Genomic DNA, 20,597 nt, shown 5'->3' with positions numbered 1-20,597 from the left:
TCCTGGACATCTGGATCTTGAGTGAATAGTTTGACTTATGCCATAGTTTTACAAGTGGATTTGAGCTCTGCAGCCTGCTGGTAGGAGATGCTGTGTAAGGGCAAGGGCTCATGGGCTGGGACCAGAAGGATGTTGTAGAGCTGGCAGAAAGATGAGGGTGGTCCAGGTTCTGGAGCACCTGAGACTGCAGTTGGGATCACAGACCCTCTTACCAAGTGCCCAACGAATGCAGACTTAGCTGTGAGACTGCGCAGACAAGGGCTAGGCAGGGGTGGGATGTCTTGCTTCTGTGTGAAGTTCCCTGGATGGAAATAAACATGCCAGCTCTGGAGAGCTCATCTGTGCTTGCTTGCCAAGAAGCTGTTTCCAGGATTTTGGGATGCTGCAGCTAGATGGTTGGATATGCAAGGATCCTGGAGAGGTGGCCAAATCCACCAAGCCAGAATTTCCACATGGAAGAAAGCAAACACATAGGTGAAACGTGGATGGGTGGGTGTCTGGGCAGGCCTGGACACAGGAAGGAATTTGCCCAGAATTACAGATTGTTTGGCCAGATTTCAAACCAGCTATATTCAAGCTGAGAGCCCTCCCTCCCTTCCAGCACACACCAAGGCAGGAGTGGTTGGGTTTCAGTCCTGATTTAACCATGCAAGGACCAGGTTGGTGTGCATAGTTTTGGTCGGCAGAGTGGGAGGAGGTGACAGCACGTCCCCATCAGCAGATGGCAAGGTGGCTAGGGAATGTCAGGGCCCCGCCAAGGCTGGATCGGTGTGACAGCAGGTGAAGCGTGGTGCCAGCCAATGCACGTCACAGCAAGCGGCTCGCCTGGCATAGGCACGTCACGCAGGAGGGTCTGTGCATCTCCACGCTGAAGAGGAGCCCCTGCAGGGGACATGGTGATGGTCCAAGAAGCGGCTCCAGGGCAGGATGGCCATGGACTGTACTCAAAGCAGGGATTATTCCCCCTGTCTTACAGAAGCCTTTTGGATTTGGCTTTGGGCAGCGTTTACTATAGGAACAGAGCATCCCTCTGAAGGAAGGGTAGAGGCACAGAGGGACCAGAGCTGCAGTGAGCTGGTGTTCACCAGTAACAAACACCAGCAACGCGGAGAGATGTCCCAAACCATCACTGGGTGGTAGTGGAAGCTGGGGTGTGCAGGGCTGTTGAAGGCACATTGTCCTTCAACCTGTGGGCTGCAGATACCAAAGCTGCCTGGTGCTACCGCTGCTGCTGAAGCGGGGGATGAGGGGCCTGTTGCCAGCTGCCGTGGGAAGCCCCGGCACAGACCACGTTCCGTTGCCACATGGAAGAGAAAAATGGGCCTTGCGGAAATTATTTTGGGCACGTGTTTAATAATTAATCATCGATTTTAGCAAAGACTGCATCACAGACTTGCGTGGGATTGGAAGAAGATCAGCCTTAAAGAAGATTGTGGATTTATGCTGGGGAAAATGTGAAGGATTTTGCAGGATTTCAGAGTTTTAAAAAAAAAAAATTAAAATTAAAACAGCATCGTTTACTTGCGCATGTGCTGCCAACTGAACATCTATTGCCCCGTCTGCTGGGGACCCAAAGGAAAGACCTGCTGGATGGAGAGCTCTGCGGCGTGGGAGTATTTGCCCTGGCGCATTAGTACTTACGATTAAAGCCTAATTACAAAAAATAGACGAAAAACCAGCTGAAGTGCAGCCTGACCTTAATCTGCCTGGAGACGGGTTTATTTATCTCAGCCACTTGTTTACAGTGGGGAATTTCAGCAGATTAAGCTGGGGGGGCGACCCTGTGGGAAATGGGAGAATTTCTTTGATGGTTTGGAAACTTGGGCGCGGGATCGGAGTGCCTGTCCTCTCTGGGGCCAGCAACCAGGACCACTGGGCTGGGAAGGCTCTAACATTGCCCACCCCCCCCCTGCCCCCAACCCCATCATCAAAAAGCATTTTTGTTTAGAGGCTTAGCTTAATCGTGATCTGCTGCTTTGTTCCCCGCTTAACCTCCTGCTATCAGAAAGTTCAGATGAAGGTTTCTGCAGCATGTGAACAGACAGGGAGTCTGACCCGGCATGGCGTTTCGGCTCAGAACAGGAGTCACTTGTGCCGTCAGCTGATGTCACTTGACCACAGGGCTCAGAAAACCCCTCTTTTCCATCTCCCAGATAACTATCGGGGCTGAGACAGATGTAAATTCCTCTTCCCTCCTTGCCCCCACCTCCCCATCACATCTTCCCTTCTTCAGGAGAGCCCAGGGGCACAGTATATTTTGGCAGGCAAAGGATGCCTCGGAGGGCTCCCAAAAATAGGCTGCAAAGTCATGAGCTGAGCTGTGGGAGCCAAAAATCCAGCAGGCACATCCCATTCCTGGGGACAGTGGAGCCGGAGCACCAAGCTTTGTTACCGCCTGCCAGCCCAGCCACTCTGTGCACCATCAGAGGCGTGAGCTGAAATTGCTGGAGGCTGCTTTTTGCACAAGCAGCCCCAGAACAGGGGAAGAGGGGCAATGACAATGTGCCAGAGCGTGGGTGGGAAGGGGATGCCTGAAACCAGTTGGAGCCTGGGGATGCCCATCGCTAGGAGTCTAGCTCAGGGCTTAGCTTGTGAGCACCTGAGGAGGTGGGGAGTTTTATGCCCTTGCGGTGGCAGCAGGCAGGGCTCCCTGCTCAGGTGAGGGACAATAACCAGAGCCTTAAGGAAGACTCATTTTCTGGAGCCGAGACCTGATTTTTGAAAAGATGCTGTGTCCATGCAACCCCCACGGAGCCTGGGAGTGAGTGACATAGACATGCTATGGGAGAGATGGGCCCTGAAAGTCCCTAAGGAGATAGCTCTTCTCTTGCACATGCATTAATCACTGATGTTGCAACTCAAGTCTTATTCCTGCCTGTTCATCAGAAAGGAGCAGGGTTTTGGTGGGGTTTTGTGGGAGCGGTGGAGCTGAGACGTGGATGGAGCTGGACCAGACAAGCACTGCTTTGAATATTTGCTGATCTTCAGTGCCTGCGGTTGCCTTTCTCGTGCCTGTTCCTGGATGCGATGCTGCTGCCACCATCTGCGTTGTGACGCCATGACGTCTGTCCTGCCGAGCCAGGCTGCTCTGAGGAGCTGGACATGCACAGCTTCCACGCCTTATTAATGATTTGAACCAAACATGTCCACAGATCCCACCTGGCAGAGGACAGGTCCCAGGAGATGCACCCCAAAAGCATGACCAAAGCCCAGCTATAACCCAGAGGAGCAGGGAGACACTGGAGTGGAGCCCGAGCCAGGACATCGCTGCTCAGCCTGGTTTTGCCTCGTGCTTCCTGGAAAAGGGACCGGCTGCTCCAGCTGCCTGTGTCAGAGTCGCAGCCTCGCTGGGTGCTGTTTGGCTCAACTGTGTGGCTGTGCAGCTGGGGAGCTGCCACGCAAAACACAGCGAGTGAGGGAGGTGGTTTGGGCGCTCGCCGTGCAGCAGAGCCCTGTTGGGTGATGTCCTGCCGCTGGCTGGCACTTTGGGATGGGAACTTTGGCTCTTGGGAGTGATGGAGAGGTGAGGAGAGCAACTGGATGGATGGGGAGGAGGAAGGTGCTCCAGGTCTCTGCTGGGCCCATGGAGGAGAGGCAGCAGAGGGTGTTTCTGCAGGAGGCTGAGCTGTCCTGCGTGCACGGCAGGATCTGATACTGGCAGAGAAAGGAGCAACTCAGGCTGCTCAGCCCGAGGGGCTCCCCAGGGACACCACGCACCATAGCTGTGCCAGCACGCTGCCATCCCACCCCACGGAGCAGGCACAAAGGAGGGGACATGCTGTATCCTGGCAGCCTTGCAGGGAAATTTGGGCAGAAATGCAACTAGCTAAAGGAGAATTCACGGTTCTCCATTTACCTGGGTTGTTGCAGGCCCTTTCAGAGCAGTGGGTGACTCAGAAGGGTCAGCAAGGCTGGGTGAGCAGCACCAGTGACAGCCCTGTCTTATGAAAGGATCTTGATGATGACAGAAGTCCTTGGGCCTGGTTTGGCCTCTCACGCAGCAGGACAGCACCGTCAGGCCTGTGAGATCCCACGGTTGTCCCAGAGTGTGTCAGCGTGGGCGTCCTGCTGATGGGCACCTCTGCTTGGGAGATCTGGAGGGCTCACGCCTTGGGGGGGGTCTTGCCTGCGAGACATCAAGCCAGGCTCCAGGTTCCTCTGCAGGCTGGGGGCTACTGGGGATTAAAAAGAGAAAAAGGAAGGAAAAAAAAAAAAAGGGAAGAAAATACACCAAATCTCCTTTTTAAATAGTAGAATGCAAATGGCCTGAAGAACAATGGCAGATGAAATAGCATTCGGAGTGGGCTTTAAAGCACTTGGAACGTGGGTAGGATCAAAATCAGGTTAGTCTTTGGAGATACAGACTCTGCAGCTTGCCAGGGTGTTTTTAAGCATGCTTTGATGTGTAGTTCAAACACTAGATTTGTCCTGGCAGACAGAAGCACTCACAAATTCGTACACAGCCGTTCTCTCCTTCCCTCCTCCCCACTGTCCCCCATCTCATGAGATTATAATTTAGCTTCATTACAGAGGAGTTTTACTTTTATTTAAAAGCTGTCTAAATCCCCCTCCTGGGTCTGTGCATTATGCTGAAATGAGTTTACCAACGCCGATGAAACCTTGCAGGCTCTCACGATGAGCGTGGCAGCAGAAGAGCTTTGCCCCACGGGTATGGTGGTGACACCTCCTTGATTTCTTGGCTTTGTTTAGGGGCGCTGTGGGTGTGCGTGGTGTTAAACCCACACTGCAAGCTGGAAGAGAAATCCTGCTGGCTCCGGCAGCTGCGCAAGTGGGGCGAGATGGACGTCTGTCCCCTGGAAGACGGCAATTACGGTAATGAGCTTCCCAACATCACCAACGCGCTTACGCAGAGCTCCGGTCACAGCCAAGGTGAGTCTGGGCAGGGGGTGGAAGTCCAGCCGATGGCCACAGGGGTTGCGTCTGGGTCAAAACTCGCACCAAAGTGGAGAGACCTCAGTTCACCTGCTGGTGATGTCTCTGGGAGTCACAGGAATACAAAACTTTCTGCTTCACAGCCTCTGGTTTTGGATACACGTGGAAATTTTTGGCTCTGCTACATCTTGGGTGAAGTCACCTGTATTTTGAACATCAAATTAGATGCCATTTTAAAGCAGCTTGACCTTGGGGGAGTTTAGACCCCTGCAGACTGCGTAGGTTTGGGTATGGAGTTTTACAGAAAATTGGTGCTGCTTGAATCGGAGCGGAGCTGAGCTCGGCAGCCCTGGCTGTGAGAGTGAGGAGATGGAGATGGTGTCAAGCCCGTTTCCCAGCCCTTGAGCCTTGCTTATGGGCTTTGATTCAGGTGGTAGATAAGTCATTAGCCAGGAATATTAAACGCAGTTCAAGTGCAGAACACAAACAAGCGATCTAGTTATGGGGTTGTTCCTTTGTGCTAAAATATTTTCTCAACCCCTGACAAAGCATTTGATCCCTTTATATTTAAGCACTTTCCCCGCTTTTGCCTGAAGTAGATAGGCATTAATTGAAAGTTGCTGCTCTTACCGTGCCTCCATCTGCTGCCCTGGAACTGCCCTTTGTGTATTAAGCGTGGCCAACGTGGGAAGAGGAGAGGGGGACAGCAGCCATGCCGGGGGGGAGATGTCACTCTTCTGGGTGGGATTACCCCCTCAGCAGCAATTCGGGAGTGTGGCCGTCCTGCCAACCCACCCCAGCCACGGTCAGGACCGCACGCCCCGTCTGCTCGCTGTGCCTCCCCGTGCGCATCCTTGGGGAGCAGCTGAATTTAAACCTGGCCATGCTCCATGTCCTGTGCCAGCCCCAGGACTCCCCGCTGGTGTTCCCGGCTCTGCCGAGGATTCGCTCCAGTGTTTGGGGCAGGTTGTTGGGGCTGAGCAGGGGAGTTTATGAAGTGCACGCTGGGGATGTCCCCTCGTCCCCATGCTCTTGCCTCTCCAAGCCAGGGGACCGAAAGCAGCATGGATCTGGAGGTGTCCTGGAGTTAGTGTTTGTGCATACGCAAATACCACTGCAGACTGTTGCCAGCCTCTTTTATTACTGAAGGAGAACAGCTGATTCCTGAAATCCTCCCTAGTAAAGTGAGCAGCATTGTTCTCTACGTACAAACACCTGTTTAATTTCTCTCCACCTCGGGGTGCCTGCAGCATTCAGGCTAATTGCTTGTTGCCATCGTTTCCGGAGCGTGTTTATCCAGCCTCCTTGGATCAGCTTTGAGCAATGCCTTTTGTTTTCCACCCTTGAACGCATTTAAGTCGGCCCGTCCTGCGGGTTGCAGGACCTGACGTTCAGTGTTGCATCCCCTTTGGGGCTTCCTGTTCTGCCGCCTGCCAGCTGTGTTTGGCCCTCGTGATCTGGCATGGCTGGAGCGATAGCAGGATTGCTCCAGACAGGCCTTTTCCTCCCGACAAACCACTTGTCTGATCTGTCTGGATAGAGTGAAATGCTCGTACAGCATTTGATAGCTTCAGAAATGTTATTGAAGTTACAGAGCAGCTCTGAAGAGGAGCACAGACATCTGCTGCAGAGCAGCAGTGAGGTCTCTGGTGATGCTCTCTCCCTGCTTCCAGCCCTCTCACGCAGCCCGCAGAGGTTGCTGAAAGGCAATGGTTCCCCTCATCACCCAGAGGCAGATGAGACACACTTGAGCGGTTCCCTTCACGGCTTCAGGTGCTGCTGATGTAAGCAGCTGTGGTTCAGTGAAGCCAGGACTTTGCTTTGGAGCAGAAGAGGAGAGCTGGTGGTGCTTGTGGGACAGTAATGCTGAGGAAGGCCAGCCCTTACCCTGTTGGTAATGTCGGTGATGCTGAGCGTCACGGGTAGGAACACACTGCCACGTTTCAAGGTATCAGCCTCATATGTGGCAGTGGATTATCATCAGAAAGCTAATGGATGGGTAGTCCCTGCCTCCTCTCACCTCTCTGGCCAAGGCAGTCATTCCAGCAAGTTGCTTAGCAGTGCTGTCTAAGGAGATGGCAGTTGCCATCAGAGGTGGGACGGGCAGCAGAGTTACCTAAAGGCCGCCTGCTGCAGCTCAGGAGCCAGAGCCCCTGTTCAGTCAGAAACAGCTGGAGTGGGACCAGCTGGGGCTTTGTTCACATTGTAAAGACATTGCTCTGTCCAGGGAGGTCGTGGCTGGGGGCAGGAACAGGCTGCCCATGCCCCACCAAGGCACTGATGGTTGTTCTCTTTGCAGACTCGCTGGCCAGGCCCAGACGAACCGTATTCACCCGGGCGATCGAGGGCTGTGACCTCCACTGGCAGGACAGCCACCTGCAGCGCATCATTAGCAGTGACTTCTACGTGTCTCCCTCATACCAGCGGGAGGGCGAGAGCCTCCTCTTCAACTCCCAGGGGCAGCCGCTGTGGCTAGGTGAGCATCCGAACCAGCAGCCCCTCTCGTGGCCTGGGTGGGTGGGGTTGCTAGTGGAGAAGAGCCACCCAAAGCATCAAAGAAGCTTTGCTACCCTGGGTCCTTGCAAGCTTCTGCATCCTAGAGTGAAATTGCCTCCGTGGCGCTCAACCTGAGGAGTAGGGCAAGAACTTGATGTCCTCCCACACCCCAGCCACAGTCCTTACAGCAAGCCCCACATCTTCACAGTCTGGGTTCCCCTTGGGCAGCTTGGACCAGGCTCATCATGTCCTCTTTCATCGCACCAGTGTTTAGCTGTCCTCAGTGCAAGCTGTCACTGTGCCTAGTACAGTGGGACGGAACACTTGAAAGCTGGCTGGGGAGCACAGCTGTATCCTCTGGGTTTTTTCTTCCCTGCTGTCACCCTCTCTTTAGTCTTCCCTTAAAGGCAATTAGCAGACAATACAATTAAGTCTTGTGTGAACTTAAGGCATACTGGATGAGTCAAACCCAGTACGCTGCTGTGTTGTAGACCTTTAGTCCGCGCACCTCATGCCACACAACTTCTCTACTGCAAAGTCATAACCCTGGGCAGGTCTGCAGACCCTTAACAGCTACGTGTCTGGGATGGGTGCCCCCCCACCTCCAGGAAGGTGGATGTCTCACCCCTACAGCCCAAGAGGTGAATGTAGGGACACGGAACAGGTCAAAACCCAGCGCTGCATTGGTGTCCAGTCCAGGAGCCAGGGTCTGCCGTCACCCAGCCAAATGGGAAGAAAATATTTAAAGTCATTCAGAGATGTGGAGCAGCAGGCACTAAGCTGCTGTTAAGGCCAGGAGATCAGTTATAAAGGGCCCATCTGAAGGCTGCTGGTACACTTCTGCTAGCTTAGCTGGAGCAGGAGAGGACATTTCCACTCTGGGAAGAGTTTTGTGTAGCTGCTGCAGGCAGCAGGTCTCCTCCTCACGCAGCCTTCGGCAGCGGTGGTGGGTTAGTGCTGCCCTGGACTCCATCTAGCAGGGACACAGTGGCCACAGCTCCCCTGCCCCTAGCATAATCTGGGTTCTGATGAGCCCTTTAGCCCAGCTGGTTGGTGCATGTTATTTTTCTGATTTATTTGCTGTGATTTTTGGATTTTGTGCTTTTGCTTTCGTGGCACCCCATCAGGGACTCAGTGCTGGGAGAGGAGTGTGATTTGTCAGCAGCTTCTAGTGATGAATTCAGTGAGAAGCTGAATATTTCATCCATTTAGCAAATGAATAGAGGGAGCAACAAGAAGCTCTTTTACAGATGATTTTGTTCTGAAACCTCTTCCTTGTGTATTCCTTGTGAGTGACCTTTGGGATGTGGAAACACCACTTGTGGAGGTGGTTGTCTGCATTTCCAAAGCTTTCTGAGCTCTTTCAGGAATAGAAATTATTCCTCTACCATAATTTTAGATCTTCTGTGTTTGCCTTCCCCCCCACCCCACCCCCTGCCTCGGTAGGACATTTTGCAAGAAAATGGGATTTTCGCTGCCTGTTAGGCGGCATGTCATGTCATCTGCTCCTGCTAATTTCTCACTCAGTCATAATCCTCTCCACAGTTGCTTGTGATTTCAGGTGAGCAATGAGCAGCAGGAGCAGATGAATTCCTAAGCAACTGTGAGTCCTGGGGCGGGGAGGAGTGTGTTCATGCAACTGTTCCTAATAATAAAAAAACAGGTAGGAGAGCTGCAGAGGAGATGGGGTTTCTGCAGAGCTCACTCCACAGAGGCATTAAGGAAGCAGTTCAAAACATTACCCCAAATCTGCCAGTGCCCCCAGCGCAGTGCTAGATGCACAGCCTCACCCCACTTGTCACCTGTGCCATGAGAGTAGGGGGAGGTGTTGGACGAGATGCCAAGAAGTTTTTAGGTGCATAGCAATGAGAGGAATTACTGTAAGCTGTGCAGATTTTAGGAGAAATGAGTGGCAGAGTTGTAAAAGCCTGTGTTGGGAGCTGCGGTATTGCAGCAATGGTGTGTTGGAAATGCTTCCATTAGATAAAGTTTGTGGAGGTGGGGATTTAGGTACTGACGTGGCTGCTGTGGGTTGAACATGGTAGGAGTCCCGTTAGTATTCCTGGTAGGCATCTCTGCCAGGAGCGGGGAGAAAGGGATGAATTCAACACAGGGAGCAGGAGTTTAGCTGGGGCGTGGGGAAGATCAGTAGAAGAAAATGCCCTGAAGCCTGATGCTGTCGGGTTCTCTCCCTCCGTCAGTACCATCCCGTGAATTTCTGTGCTTGTCTGGCTCAGCCATGCCCCTATGTTTGTCCTTGCCTTGCAGAACACGTCCCGACCGCCTGTGCTCGGGTTGATGCCCTGCGCTCCCACGGCTATCCCAGAGAAGCTCTCCGACTAACTGTTGCCATAATCAATACCCTGCGACTACAGCAGCAAAGGCAGCTAGAAATATATAAGCATCAGAAGAAAGGTATGAGTAGACCTATGGGAGAAGTGTCTCATGAGGTCTGGCTGGGGTGTACCAGCTGGTTGAGAAAGTCTTCTCTGCCTCAGAGGGTAGCGCTGCCTCATCCAGAGTGGCAGAGGCTGATGGTAGGCAGAGCTGTATGGGATTATTCACACCCTAGAAAGACAAACTGGTGCATCTGATTGCTTGAGCCAAACTGCGTTGGTACCCACATGCTAAGGACACGGGTGAGCCCATGTGCTTTATTCAGGCTACTGGAGTATGGATGTTCTTGTTCCCACTATCACTGTGCCTGGTTGCCTGTAAGGATTGCACAGGCAAGTGGTAATTGCATTAAAAAGGAGCTGCTCGTCTGCAGAGCTGCAGTAACTGGTTGTGTGTGCTACATCCACCTTGCATTCACTGAGTAAATTGTACCAGGAGGCAAACCCAGCATTTCTCCTTTTGCAATTGCAGTTGGCAGGGAGCCGGGGTCAGTTACTACAGGGCTGCTGGTAGTCAGTGACTCCTGGACCTTGCTAGCTCAGCCAGCTTGAGATAATCAAAAGATGGAGCTTTTAAGACTCACTGAGAGTCTTTGTCATCTCCAGAGAGACTTCTGCTTGTGTTTCCAAAACATTCAGGCTACCATTGCAAACGAGTCCATAAGCTGCAGGTCTGACTTTATAGACCCCACCTCAGGACTGTACAGTCCCTTGTGTCCTCCTGGAACAGAGCACAAGCTGCTGCATCTTATGTGGCCTTAGGGGCACCTGTTTTTGTTGGGTGCCTGCTCTTCCCTTTGATGACTGTGGCAGCATTCATGGTGGCTGCTCTGAGCTGCTTCTTGCCCTTGTGATCCTGAGTCGACCCTGGAGGTCCCCGTGTACCAGGCCACGGGGTAAGAAAAGGCCTATGGTCTCAGAGACCCCTCTGGGTCCAGAACCTGTCTTTAACATCCTCATTTTTACTGTCTTTCTGTTCCATTTTTTGCAGAGCTGCTGCAGCGAGGAGCAACAACCATCACCAACTTGGAGGGCTGGGTAGGCCACCCTCTGAACCCCATCGGCTGCCTCTTTCTCACCCTGACCGAAGCTTGTAGATTAGAAGAGGAAAATTGCCTTGAAATTTCAGGTACCGAGTGCTCCTCCTGGCTCCCTTCCCGGTGGCTGCAGCTGAACTGAGCCTGTCAGGCAGACCCTGGGTGCAGGTGTGGGGCTCAGGACCCCTGGGCTCTGAATCTCCCCTCTCTCTGCCTTTGCAGGAGCAGCCAGAGCAGAGCTGCAGTGCAGACAGGGATAGTTAGTGCCCCTGAGTTTTCCCAGCCCCAGGGTTTGCAGCCAGAGAAGAGCAGGAGAGCAGCTTAGCAGAGCTGGGCTGAGGCGTGCTGGCCCACAGGAAGGCTCTGGTGTCAGCCATTCACCCTGTTGCACATGTCTTGGGTCTCCTGCATCTCCTAGTGAGAGCACGAAGGAGGGTGGAGCCCACATCTCCTGCAGGGAGCTTTTATCCATCATCTTTGGGTGACCAAAGGCAGGCAGCAACGGAAGTGTGTCTTGTTTCTGAAGTTGGAAGGTTTTTCTCTCTGCCTTGGTTCTGCCACCTAGGAAGGCTCTTCTCACCCTGCTGCATCTCTTCCCCCTTCTTCCAGATGCTGGGGACTCCAAACCCCCAGTGTATCAACATGTGCCCGTCGCAACCGGCAGCCAAGACAGTGGCGAGTCCTACCTGTCCCTGGCCTTAGAGGTGGCCCTGATGGGGATGGGTCAGCAGAGAGTGATGCCCGAAGGTCTCTATGCCCAGGACAAAGTGTGCCGCAATGAGGAGCAGATCATTGCCCGGCTGCAGGACCTGGAGCTGGACCCAGTGCTGGTGCAGACCCTGCGGAAGCAGTGCATCTTGCTGCTGGAAGGTGAGGGCTTGGTCCATCTAGCTGTCTTCTGTACCTTAGCTGACTGTTGGTAACATCTCTGGGGTGCCCTTTCCAAGGTTTACACCTGGCTGACCCCATCCTGGCTTCTTCCTCTGTGGGTGCGGTGCTGAGTCTGTAGGATGGATGCTTTGCCCCATCATCTGGTAAAGCAAGGGGTTGCTGACATTCCGGGAGACCACCTCTGAGTTGGTTACAAAGAAGGGTGCTAAGACGTGGCCTGAGTTTCTGAGGAATTTTTGACCTGAAAAGGAAAGAGCAGCCCTTTGCTCTGAATCCAGCTTGAGTAATGCACCAGACAGCTGCTGAGCAGATCCTCAAAGCTTTGGGGTAGTACAAACCCCAGCTACAGATCCCGCGGTGCTTATTATGGCTGACGGCCTCTGCTTCTGCCTAGGTGGTCCCTTCAGCGGCTTGGGAGAAGTCATCCACCGTGAGAGCGTCCCCATGCACACCTTTGCCAAATACCTGTTCTCCGCCCTGCTGCCCCACGACGCAGACCTGGCATACAAGCTGGCTTTGCGGGCCATGAGGTCGGTGCATGTTTTACTCTGTCTCTGCGCCCCTTTTTGCCTTTCTTCTGTGCTCCACCAGGAAGCTGGGATGCTTTGCAACCCTAGAGCAGCGATGGGAGAGGAGGCAGGCTTGGAGTTTGCCATCCCTGAGATCTTGTGCAGTGTGTAGGGCCCCCGGGCACAGCAGCAGTGCAGAGAGGCTCCTGCTCTCTGTTTAGGTGATTCCTGGTTTACAAGTCCCATCCATAGGGGTTTGTGTGGGTCTGACAATATCTGCTGGTCCAGCCTCCACCCAGCCCCTCACCCCAGGCTGGACTGTCACCTGCCTGTCTTGGTGACTGGTGTCCTCTGCTAGGCCAGGCCCCAGGCAGACATGGTGCTGTCATCTGCCTGCTGTCTGCCACTCCTCAGGCACCCTGCAGCCCTCCCTGCCCCCGGGAAGGGCTGTTATCCCAGCACAGATGGGCAGGTGATTTGGCCTGGGCCCCAGGATGTTGCAGAGCTGGGCAGAGAACACGGTCGCACTCTGCTCTCCATTAAAGCCCAGTTCTGTCTGGGAGGGGGGACATGGCCGGTGCTGAGAGCTGCCCCGTCTCCCTCCTGCTGTGTGACATACCTCAGACATCAGCACGTGTACGGAAGTTTTTTGGCAGAGGCTGGATGGGGCTTGAAAAAGCTGGAATTTCTCAAACAAGTCAATGCTTGAAGGGCCATCAATCCCAGAGCATCCCAGTGCCCTCTCCCTCTGACACCGTTAAAAGTCCCAGCCCAGAGCTTCGTCTTTTTTGGACCATTTCCTTGGTGAAATGGACCATCTCTCCCCAACACTGGGGGAAATTTTGAAATTCCCTGTCCTGGGAAACGCTGCTCAGGAGGACAGCCAGACCTATTGAGCAGCCCAGGGCCTCTGCGGTGCGTGGGGGCACCAACCTCCAGCCATTGAACAGGACCAGGACCAACTGCCCTAGGGGTGCGCGTTGCTCCTTTGGCATCTGTTAGTGCCCATCCCCTGCTCCCAGCTGGGACTCCCTGTGTTGGGGTGTCTCTGGCCTGGGCTGGGAAAACGGGGCTTCTGCTGCCCTGTGGGTCCCCCAAGTCTGCAAGCAAGGCGAGCAGAGACAGTTAGATGCTCTCCACGTCCACGGAGACAATCTCCCTCCTGCACACCTTGGCTGGCCATCGAGTTAGCAACACCAGCACTGACTTGGGGGTTTAAGAGGCAACGTGGTTTTGTCAGCACAGCTGGTGATGTGAGACTCCTGCTCCCCTTCCTTAGACTTTCTTTTCCCCTGGGTTTTCCGGGCTTTTATATATCCCCACAAAGCAGGTAACCTAACCCGGCTGCAGAGGCCCTGGGGAAATGTGCCGTTGCTTCTGATCATAACCGGGCATTTTAAGAAGAACCAGATGATACAGCCAGGAGTTCTTCTGGGCACTCTGACATGAAAGGAGCAGGGAGGGAGGAGGGATTTGGGTGGGGTTTTTTGCCTTTTTTTTTTTTTTTTCCTGAGGCTTGTGCTTTTCCTTACAAGTTTATAAATCACTTCACGGATCATTCTCCTCCTTTCAAGTCGGTCTGAGATTGATCCCCATGCCCATGTGTTGAGCATGCAGCCTCGGGAGCCCCCACACGTGCACGGCAGCAGGATGCTTTCAAAGGCATTGCTGCGGGCAGCTGCCTGCAGGCAGCCCCTGCTTTGCCTCGCCAGTGCCTTGGGAAGAGCAGGCAAAGCCGGGGCTGGGCTGGGGTCTGATGTTGCCTCTTCCCATTTGCCCTTCAGGTTGCCTGTCCTGGAGACCACGGCACCATCCGGCGATGTGACTCACCCCCACCACTTGGTCTCAGTGGTCCCCAGCAGGTACCCTCGCTGGTTCACCCTGGGGCACCTGGAGTCGCAGCAGTGCGAGCTGGCCTCCACCATGCTCACGGCAGCCAAAGGTTGGTGGGGGGGCAGCTCTGGGACAGGGGTGGTGGGATGCTGCTGCACAAGAGCATCGAGAAGATTGTCCTGGAGAACAGAGGGAGCTCCTGCTTCTGCTCCCTCAGCAGTGGCAGACAGCAGCTGGGTGGCCCGCTGGCAGCCTGACCGAGCAGGGCACAGTGAGCTGGCTTCAGCGGAGCCCTCTGGACTCCAGGATCCCCAGGACTCTTGTCCCAAAGGGCCCCAAAGCTCATGGACCGGCAGGCTGGGACAGGAGGTTCCTAGGAGGTGCAGGCAACCCTGCAGGGATTCCGGCCACAGTGGTGTGGAACCTGGGTAGCACCCCTGAGTGATGCTGGACTGTGCCTCCCTACAGCATGGTCAGCTGCCAGGTCAGCTAGCCCTGCCAGATGTGTCGTGGGTTCACGGCATGGTTTTGTTTGAAGCTGCTTATCCTTTTACCTCTGCTTTGTCTCTTCCTGCCCTATGGTAATGATCTTTCACGGGCTGTAGGAGAGAGAAGACCTCCCAGTGCACCAAACCACATGTGGGTTTCAGCAGGGCTGGAGATGTAGACAGCTATGCTGGGTGGGACACCTTGGTCCTAGCCACAGAGGGCTCCTAAAGCACCTCCTCACTGGTCTCTCGGGCCTCTCTGGTCCCTGCCCAGGCACAATGATGAAGGCCAGCGCAGGCTTTTCAATAAACATCCCTCTGTCCAGAAACCACAACCCCACCAGGACGGTAAATGCCTTGTGCCCCATGAGGGCTGGCAAGCCAGGTGGTTACTGCTGCCTGCTGCTGTCCCACACAGTCCGCAGCAGCCTCCAGCTCCCAGTACTGCCAGCCTGATGGGGAAGGTGCCACTTCCCCGGCAAGGTGGAAGGTAAATGAGCTGTCAGAAAGTTCTAGCCTCACTGCCTTGACAGCCTCTTCTCTCCTTCCAGCCCTCCTCTGCTTGGCTGCTTTTGAGGGCTGACGGTATTCTGCCCTGCCTTGTGGTACTGTGATGGAGAGCTGGTACCTGGCTTATCCATGAGTTTCTTCTCTCTTTGAGCACCTAATGGGGATGAGGCTTTTATGCTAGGGGTGTAGGGCTGTTGGATTGCATCTGTTTTTCCCACCGCCCCCTTCCAAAGTGTTCCCCCGCCACAGCATGTCCTGATGCGATCCTGTGTCCTTGCAGCCTCTCCTGCTCCTGCCCCAACGCGTCGTTTTAGGGACGCTTGGATTTCGGTGGTGGTGCAAGTGGCTGCTGTGGGTGGCAGGTGATACCTTTAGCTATTAGTCACCTGACACGTCCCTGCGTGCCCTGGTGCAGCACGAGGTTTTTCCACACTGCTGTGCGTTACGTGGTTTTCTTTGCTTGAGATTCATCTGCTCAGTTTATGAGTATGGGAGTAGAAAGAAGAACCTGGAACAAAGCAGAGGGATGTGATGTGGCATGTTTGCATCTCTGGTCTGCACCTATGCCAAAGGTCCTTCTCCCCATCCTGTGTCCCACAGGACCGTTTCGCAAGCCAGAGGCAGGATCATGATATTAATAGGCCTTGATGGGTCCCTCTTCCGAGATCCTGCCCTGTCTCCCAGTGCCATCCTGTATCCTTCTAGCACCCTGCACCTCCTGTGGCAGGAAACCCACAGCATCACTGGGTGTTGTGCCAGGAAATCCCTTCTTTGGGGTATCTCAGCCTGTCTTGGTCATGAGAGCTGTGTTCCTGACCTGGGACATCCAGGACCAAGCTGCAGCAAGTCTGGGTGACCCTGGCCCAGCTGTTGCTAGCCTTGCAGAGGGAAAGGACTTATTTGGCAAGACAGTATGTGTGCAGCAAACAGCTTTTCTTCTTCTTTTTAATGTTCCTAAATGGAGACTAGCCTTTCTACAGCCATTCAGCACTGGGCATCTCCCCACATGCCTCCTTTGTTGGGAAGAGTCTGCTTTACAGCTGTCAAGCCCAGAGTAGAACACCCAGGTGCCTGGAGATGTCTGCTGATGCTCCAGGATGTGTCTGGGATCACTCTGGGTTGTTTGTCCTCCCTGTGAGAGGTTGATACTGAGTGAGGATGGGTGCTGTAGGATGTGTCACCTCCTGGGGAGGATGCCCCATTTTGCTATTGGACTGCAGGGCCTGATCCAGCATCCCTGTGCATCTGTCCGCATGTGTGTCCAGAGGGGCTGACCATGTGGAAGGGGCTGTTCACCACCCAGTGCAGGTGGGATATGGGGTGCAAGGGCAGGGTGGGGGGAGGCCAAGCCATCTGACCGTTCTTGCCTGCACTCAGGGGACATGCTGCGCCTACGCACAGTGCTGGAGGCCATCCAGAAGAACATTCACTCCTCCTCCTTGATCTTCAAGCTGGCCCAGGATGCGTTCAAGATCGCCACACCGGCCGACAGCAACTCGGACACAACGCTGCTCAACGTGGCACTGGAGCTGGGGCTCCAGGTATGGGATGGGGATGCTGGTAGCCCTTCTGCCTCATGTGCTGTGGCAGTGGCAGTGGTGATGGTCTTCCACCAAGCAGGTGGGCCCCCGTGGAAGGAGTAAATTCATCCCTGCATGGCCCAGAGCAGGGGAGCTCAGGCCTGGCAGGCCCCTGTGCCTGCTGTGGTTTGGGAGGAGGTGAGGCAGCACCGGGGAGCCGGGAGCCAGCCAGGACAGAGGGATTTTTGGGAAGCACCACTGTGTTGGGTGGCCTCATTGAAGCCCCGTGGGGCAGCTGATCATCCCGAGTTTGCTTTGCAGGTGATGCGCATGACCCTGTCCACCCTCAACTGGCGGCGGCGGGAGATGGTGAGGTGGCTGGTGACATGCGCCACCGAAGTGGGTGAGTGCCTCGCTGCGCTGGGAGAGTCCGTCCCGCATGCAGTGAGAATGGGGCTGAGCACAGAAATCCTCAAGCCATTCCTAGCCCTGGGCATCGGAGCTCTCTTGGGTCTCCCGTTTCTTCCTGGTAACTGGGTGCACCTCCGAGCGCCAGCTGGCAGTGCTGGGGTCACAGCGGTGGCTGGCTTTGGGACCGGGACAGGTCCCCTATTCCCCGGCCAGGCCAGCGGTGCCCGCTGTGCCCTGCAGCATGGCAGCGCAGGGTAGCCACTGCCTGTCCCCCTCTGCCCTGTCCCTGTTGGGGCAGAGGCAGCAGCTCAGCACCGCCACAGGCTGGCTTCGCCCTGGCTCCAGGCACCTGGTGACTGGGAGGAGCCCTGTGATCTGCACCAGGCTGCAGGGCTGTGCTGTGACCCCAGTGTTCTCTTGCAGGGGTGAGGGCCCTGGTAAGCATCCTGCAGAGCTGGTACTCGTTGTTCACTCCCACGGAAGCCACCAGCATTGTGGCGGCCACAGTGATGTCCCACAACACCATTCTGCGCCTGAGCCTGGATTACCCGCAGCGGGAAGAGCTGGCCAGCTGCGCCCGCACCCTGGCCCTGCAGTGTGCCATGAAAGACCCGCAGAACTGCGCCCTGTCCGCCCTGACCCTCTGCGAGAAGGACCACATCGCCTTCGAGACTGCCTACCAGATCGTCATTGACGCCGCCTCCACTGGCATGACCTACACCCAGCTCTTCACCATCGCCCGCTACATGGAGCACCGGGGCTACCCGCTCCGGGCGTTCAAACTGGCCTCATTGGCCATGACGCATCTCAACCTGGCCTACAACCAGGACACGCACCCGGCCATCAACGACGTGCTCTGGGCCTGCGCCTTGAGCCACTCTCTGGGCAAAAATGAGCTGGCGGCCATCATCCCACTGGTGGTGAAGAGTGTGCACTGTGCCACGGTGCTCTCGGACATCCTTCGCCGCTGCACCATGACGGCCCCAGGGCTGGCCGGCATCCCTGGCCGCAGGAACTCGGGGAAGCTGATGTCCACCGACAAAGCCCCTCTGCGGCAGCTGCTGGACGCGACGATAAGCGCCTACATCAACACCACCCACTCCCGGCTCACCCACATCAGCCCGCGGCACTACGGGGAGTTCATTGAGTTCCTCAGCAAGGCCAGGGAGACCTTTCTCCTGGCGCAGGACGGGCACATACAGTTCGCCCAGTTCATTGACAATCTCAAACAAATCTACAAAGGCAAGAAAAAACTGATGCTGCTGGTGCGGGAACGGTTTGGGTGAGCCCTGGCACCCGCTACACTCACTGGCGGGGTCCAGCCGCAGCACGGGGACTTGGGAGAGAAGGAAGGAAAGCAGAGATCACCTTCCTCCCATCAGCAGAGGCTGCTCTGTTCTGGTCTTCTGTTTCTTTTTGTTTGTTTGTTTTCTTTTCTTTTTTTTTTTTTTTCTTATTTTTTATTTTCTTCTTTCTTGGATTTAACCATTTCACACGCTGAGAGGATCCAGAGATTCCTTGGGCACAAACCAAAATGCAACCACGGGGAAAAAGGATGGTTCGCTCAGCCCCCTGCCCTCCCTTGCCAATACCAAAAGCTAACCTGGAAATCTAATACCTCTTTCCTGAAGGAAGCGGTTGCTGGAGGGATCTGAAGGTTGCAAAGTGCAAAAAAACTTCTAAAATTATGTGGGGAATTAAAAAAAAAAAAAAAAAAAATGAAGAAAGCGAGCAAAGAAACCCGCGACACTAGAACCTCATGCGTCACCAAAAGCAATGGCTTTGCAGAGCGCTTCTCCCGCCCGCCCGAGACATGCGAACTCCTCTATTTGTGAAGATACTTCAATAAAAACAAGTTAAAGTAACTGTTCTCAGGGATTGCTTACTAAAAGTAACACAAAAAAAAAAGCATTTATGATACTGTAAATACTATAGTATATGTGTCAATTATTAAATTGTAAAGTTATAATTATTTATAATTCTGTCTTTTATTTGGGGAATACTTGAAATTGTCGTGGGCTGGGGCGATTATTTTTATTATTGCTATTATTATTATTGTTATTATTATTATTATAACTATTATTTAAAAAAAAAACACACACAAAACAGAACCACAGACAAAAAGAGGAGGAGGCACGCGAACATTTCTCAGGTTCCCACGGCATCGTCGGCAGTGAGAAGGGTGCGGGGGGAGGCGAATGTCCGCTCGACTCGCAGCCCTGGGACGGACGGACAGACGGACGGACGGACGGAAGGAGGAGCAGCAGCCCAGCGCTTGAGGACAGCAAAGGAAGAGACTTGGGGCGACGCTTGCTCGGACACGCATGGATGCTGGTGATGGAGGACGTGAGTGCATCACCTTGTACACAGCCGTCTCCCAGCGGGCGCAGGGTGCGAGGTGCCCGGGCGGCAGGCGGGCACCGGGGCTGTCTGGCTCCTGGGGAGGGAGGGGGGGGCAGGCGCAGCTGTGCCACCTCCCCGCACCGTTCTGCGTCCTGGCTCCGTGGTGCGGCCAATGCTCAGCCCTTCCCGGCTTCACGCGGCGCCGGGGGCAGACTCTCCAGCCCTGGGCCGGTGGCTCTTCAGTTTTGGTTCATTTCTTTGCCAGTGGGTCGGGAGGGCTGGGGGGGGGCCAGGGCCGGCCTGGACGGTGACTTGTAGTTAGAGAACGTGGGCTAGTTATCTGCTGTCTGATTTGACTTTTAATTTTTTGGCAAGTGACTTGTGTCTGCGCTCCGGCCAGGAAACCAATTGTACTCGGTCTCTGTCGCCACTGAAATAGCGGTCTTCAACCAGTCTGTTTCTTTTTTTTTTTTTTTTCTTCCTCTTTTTTTTTTTTCTTTCTTTTTTGCGTGCGTGCGTGTATGTGTGTGTGCGACCTCTTCATCTGATGTTTAATAATAAAAGGGATGAACGTTACCGCCTGTATCTCTACTGCCTTTCTCTGAAGAGGGAGGGGACACCACACTTGCTGGACAGCCTGGCGTGGGGCAGGGCAGGGAGGAGGTGGCATCACAGCCTCCTGTGGTACCCAGCTCCTGTGCCCCAAGGAGGGGGACAATCCCCTACCACATTCAGCATCAGCAGGTCCCTGCCCACGCTGGTGGCACTGCCCCATCTGTGCCAGCTACCGCAGTGTTGGCGACCATGTCTTGATCAGCCAGCCTGGACCGCAGTGAGCGTGCTGCAGCGTGGGATGGGATGGCACAGTCATAACGCGGGGTTCCTGGGTGCTGCCAGCACCCCGGGCTGCTTTCTGTGGGGTTTGCTGAGCTCCAGGCAGATTTGACTCTGAGGATCAGAGGAATGGGGAGGTGTGCATTGGAGGAGAGATCTCCAGGACCAGTGGGATGGTCCCAAGGAGGCTCTGAGAGCTGGAGTGATGGCAGTGCTGGCACCATGGTGTCTGTGCTGCTATCCCAGCCAGTGTGGCAGGGTGCTGGTGGTGCTAGTGTCTGGAGGGCTCCTGCCACATGGCCACCTGCCCCCCAGGTGAGTCCTGCTGGGTCTCCCACTCAGGGATGCCCTGGGTCAATGGCAAGTTGCTTGTTCCCACCTGAGCAGGACTGTGACACAGCTCACGCTGGGCCTGTGGCAGCAGCAGGCTGTGAGC

General features: G+C 54.7%; 1 protein-coding gene across 1 annotated transcript in view; it reads left to right on the top strand.

Annotated features, from left to right (window-relative positions):
- Positions 1 to 19,903, top strand: part of ZSWIM5 (zinc finger SWIM-type containing 5) — a 100,037-nt gene extending 80,134 nt beyond the window's left edge. Inside the window, 10 exon segments of the mRNA XM_040611361.1 lie at positions 4,711 to 4,890; positions 7,193 to 7,369; positions 9,658 to 9,804; positions 10,777 to 10,914; positions 11,432 to 11,692; positions 12,108 to 12,243; positions 14,007 to 14,164; positions 16,431 to 16,594; positions 16,895 to 16,976; positions 17,408 to 19,903. Coding sequence (XP_040467295.1) covers positions 4,711 to 4,890; positions 7,193 to 7,369; positions 9,658 to 9,804; positions 10,777 to 10,914; positions 11,432 to 11,692; positions 12,108 to 12,243; positions 14,007 to 14,164; positions 16,431 to 16,594; positions 16,895 to 16,976; positions 17,408 to 18,270 — 2,306 coding nt within the window. The 3' untranslated portion in view covers positions 18,271 to 19,903.
- The last annotated feature ends 694 nt before the right edge of the window (positions 19,904 to 20,597 follow it).

Source organism: Falco naumanni, chromosome 11 (assembly GCF_017639655.2).
Source record: "Falco naumanni isolate bFalNau1 chromosome 11, bFalNau1.pat, whole genome shotgun sequence".
Classification (NCBI taxonomy): Eukaryota; Metazoa; Chordata; class Aves; order Falconiformes; family Falconidae; genus Falco; species Falco naumanni.
The sequence above is the reverse complement of the archived record's forward strand: the minus strand, read 5'-3'. Positions and strand labels throughout refer to the sequence as shown.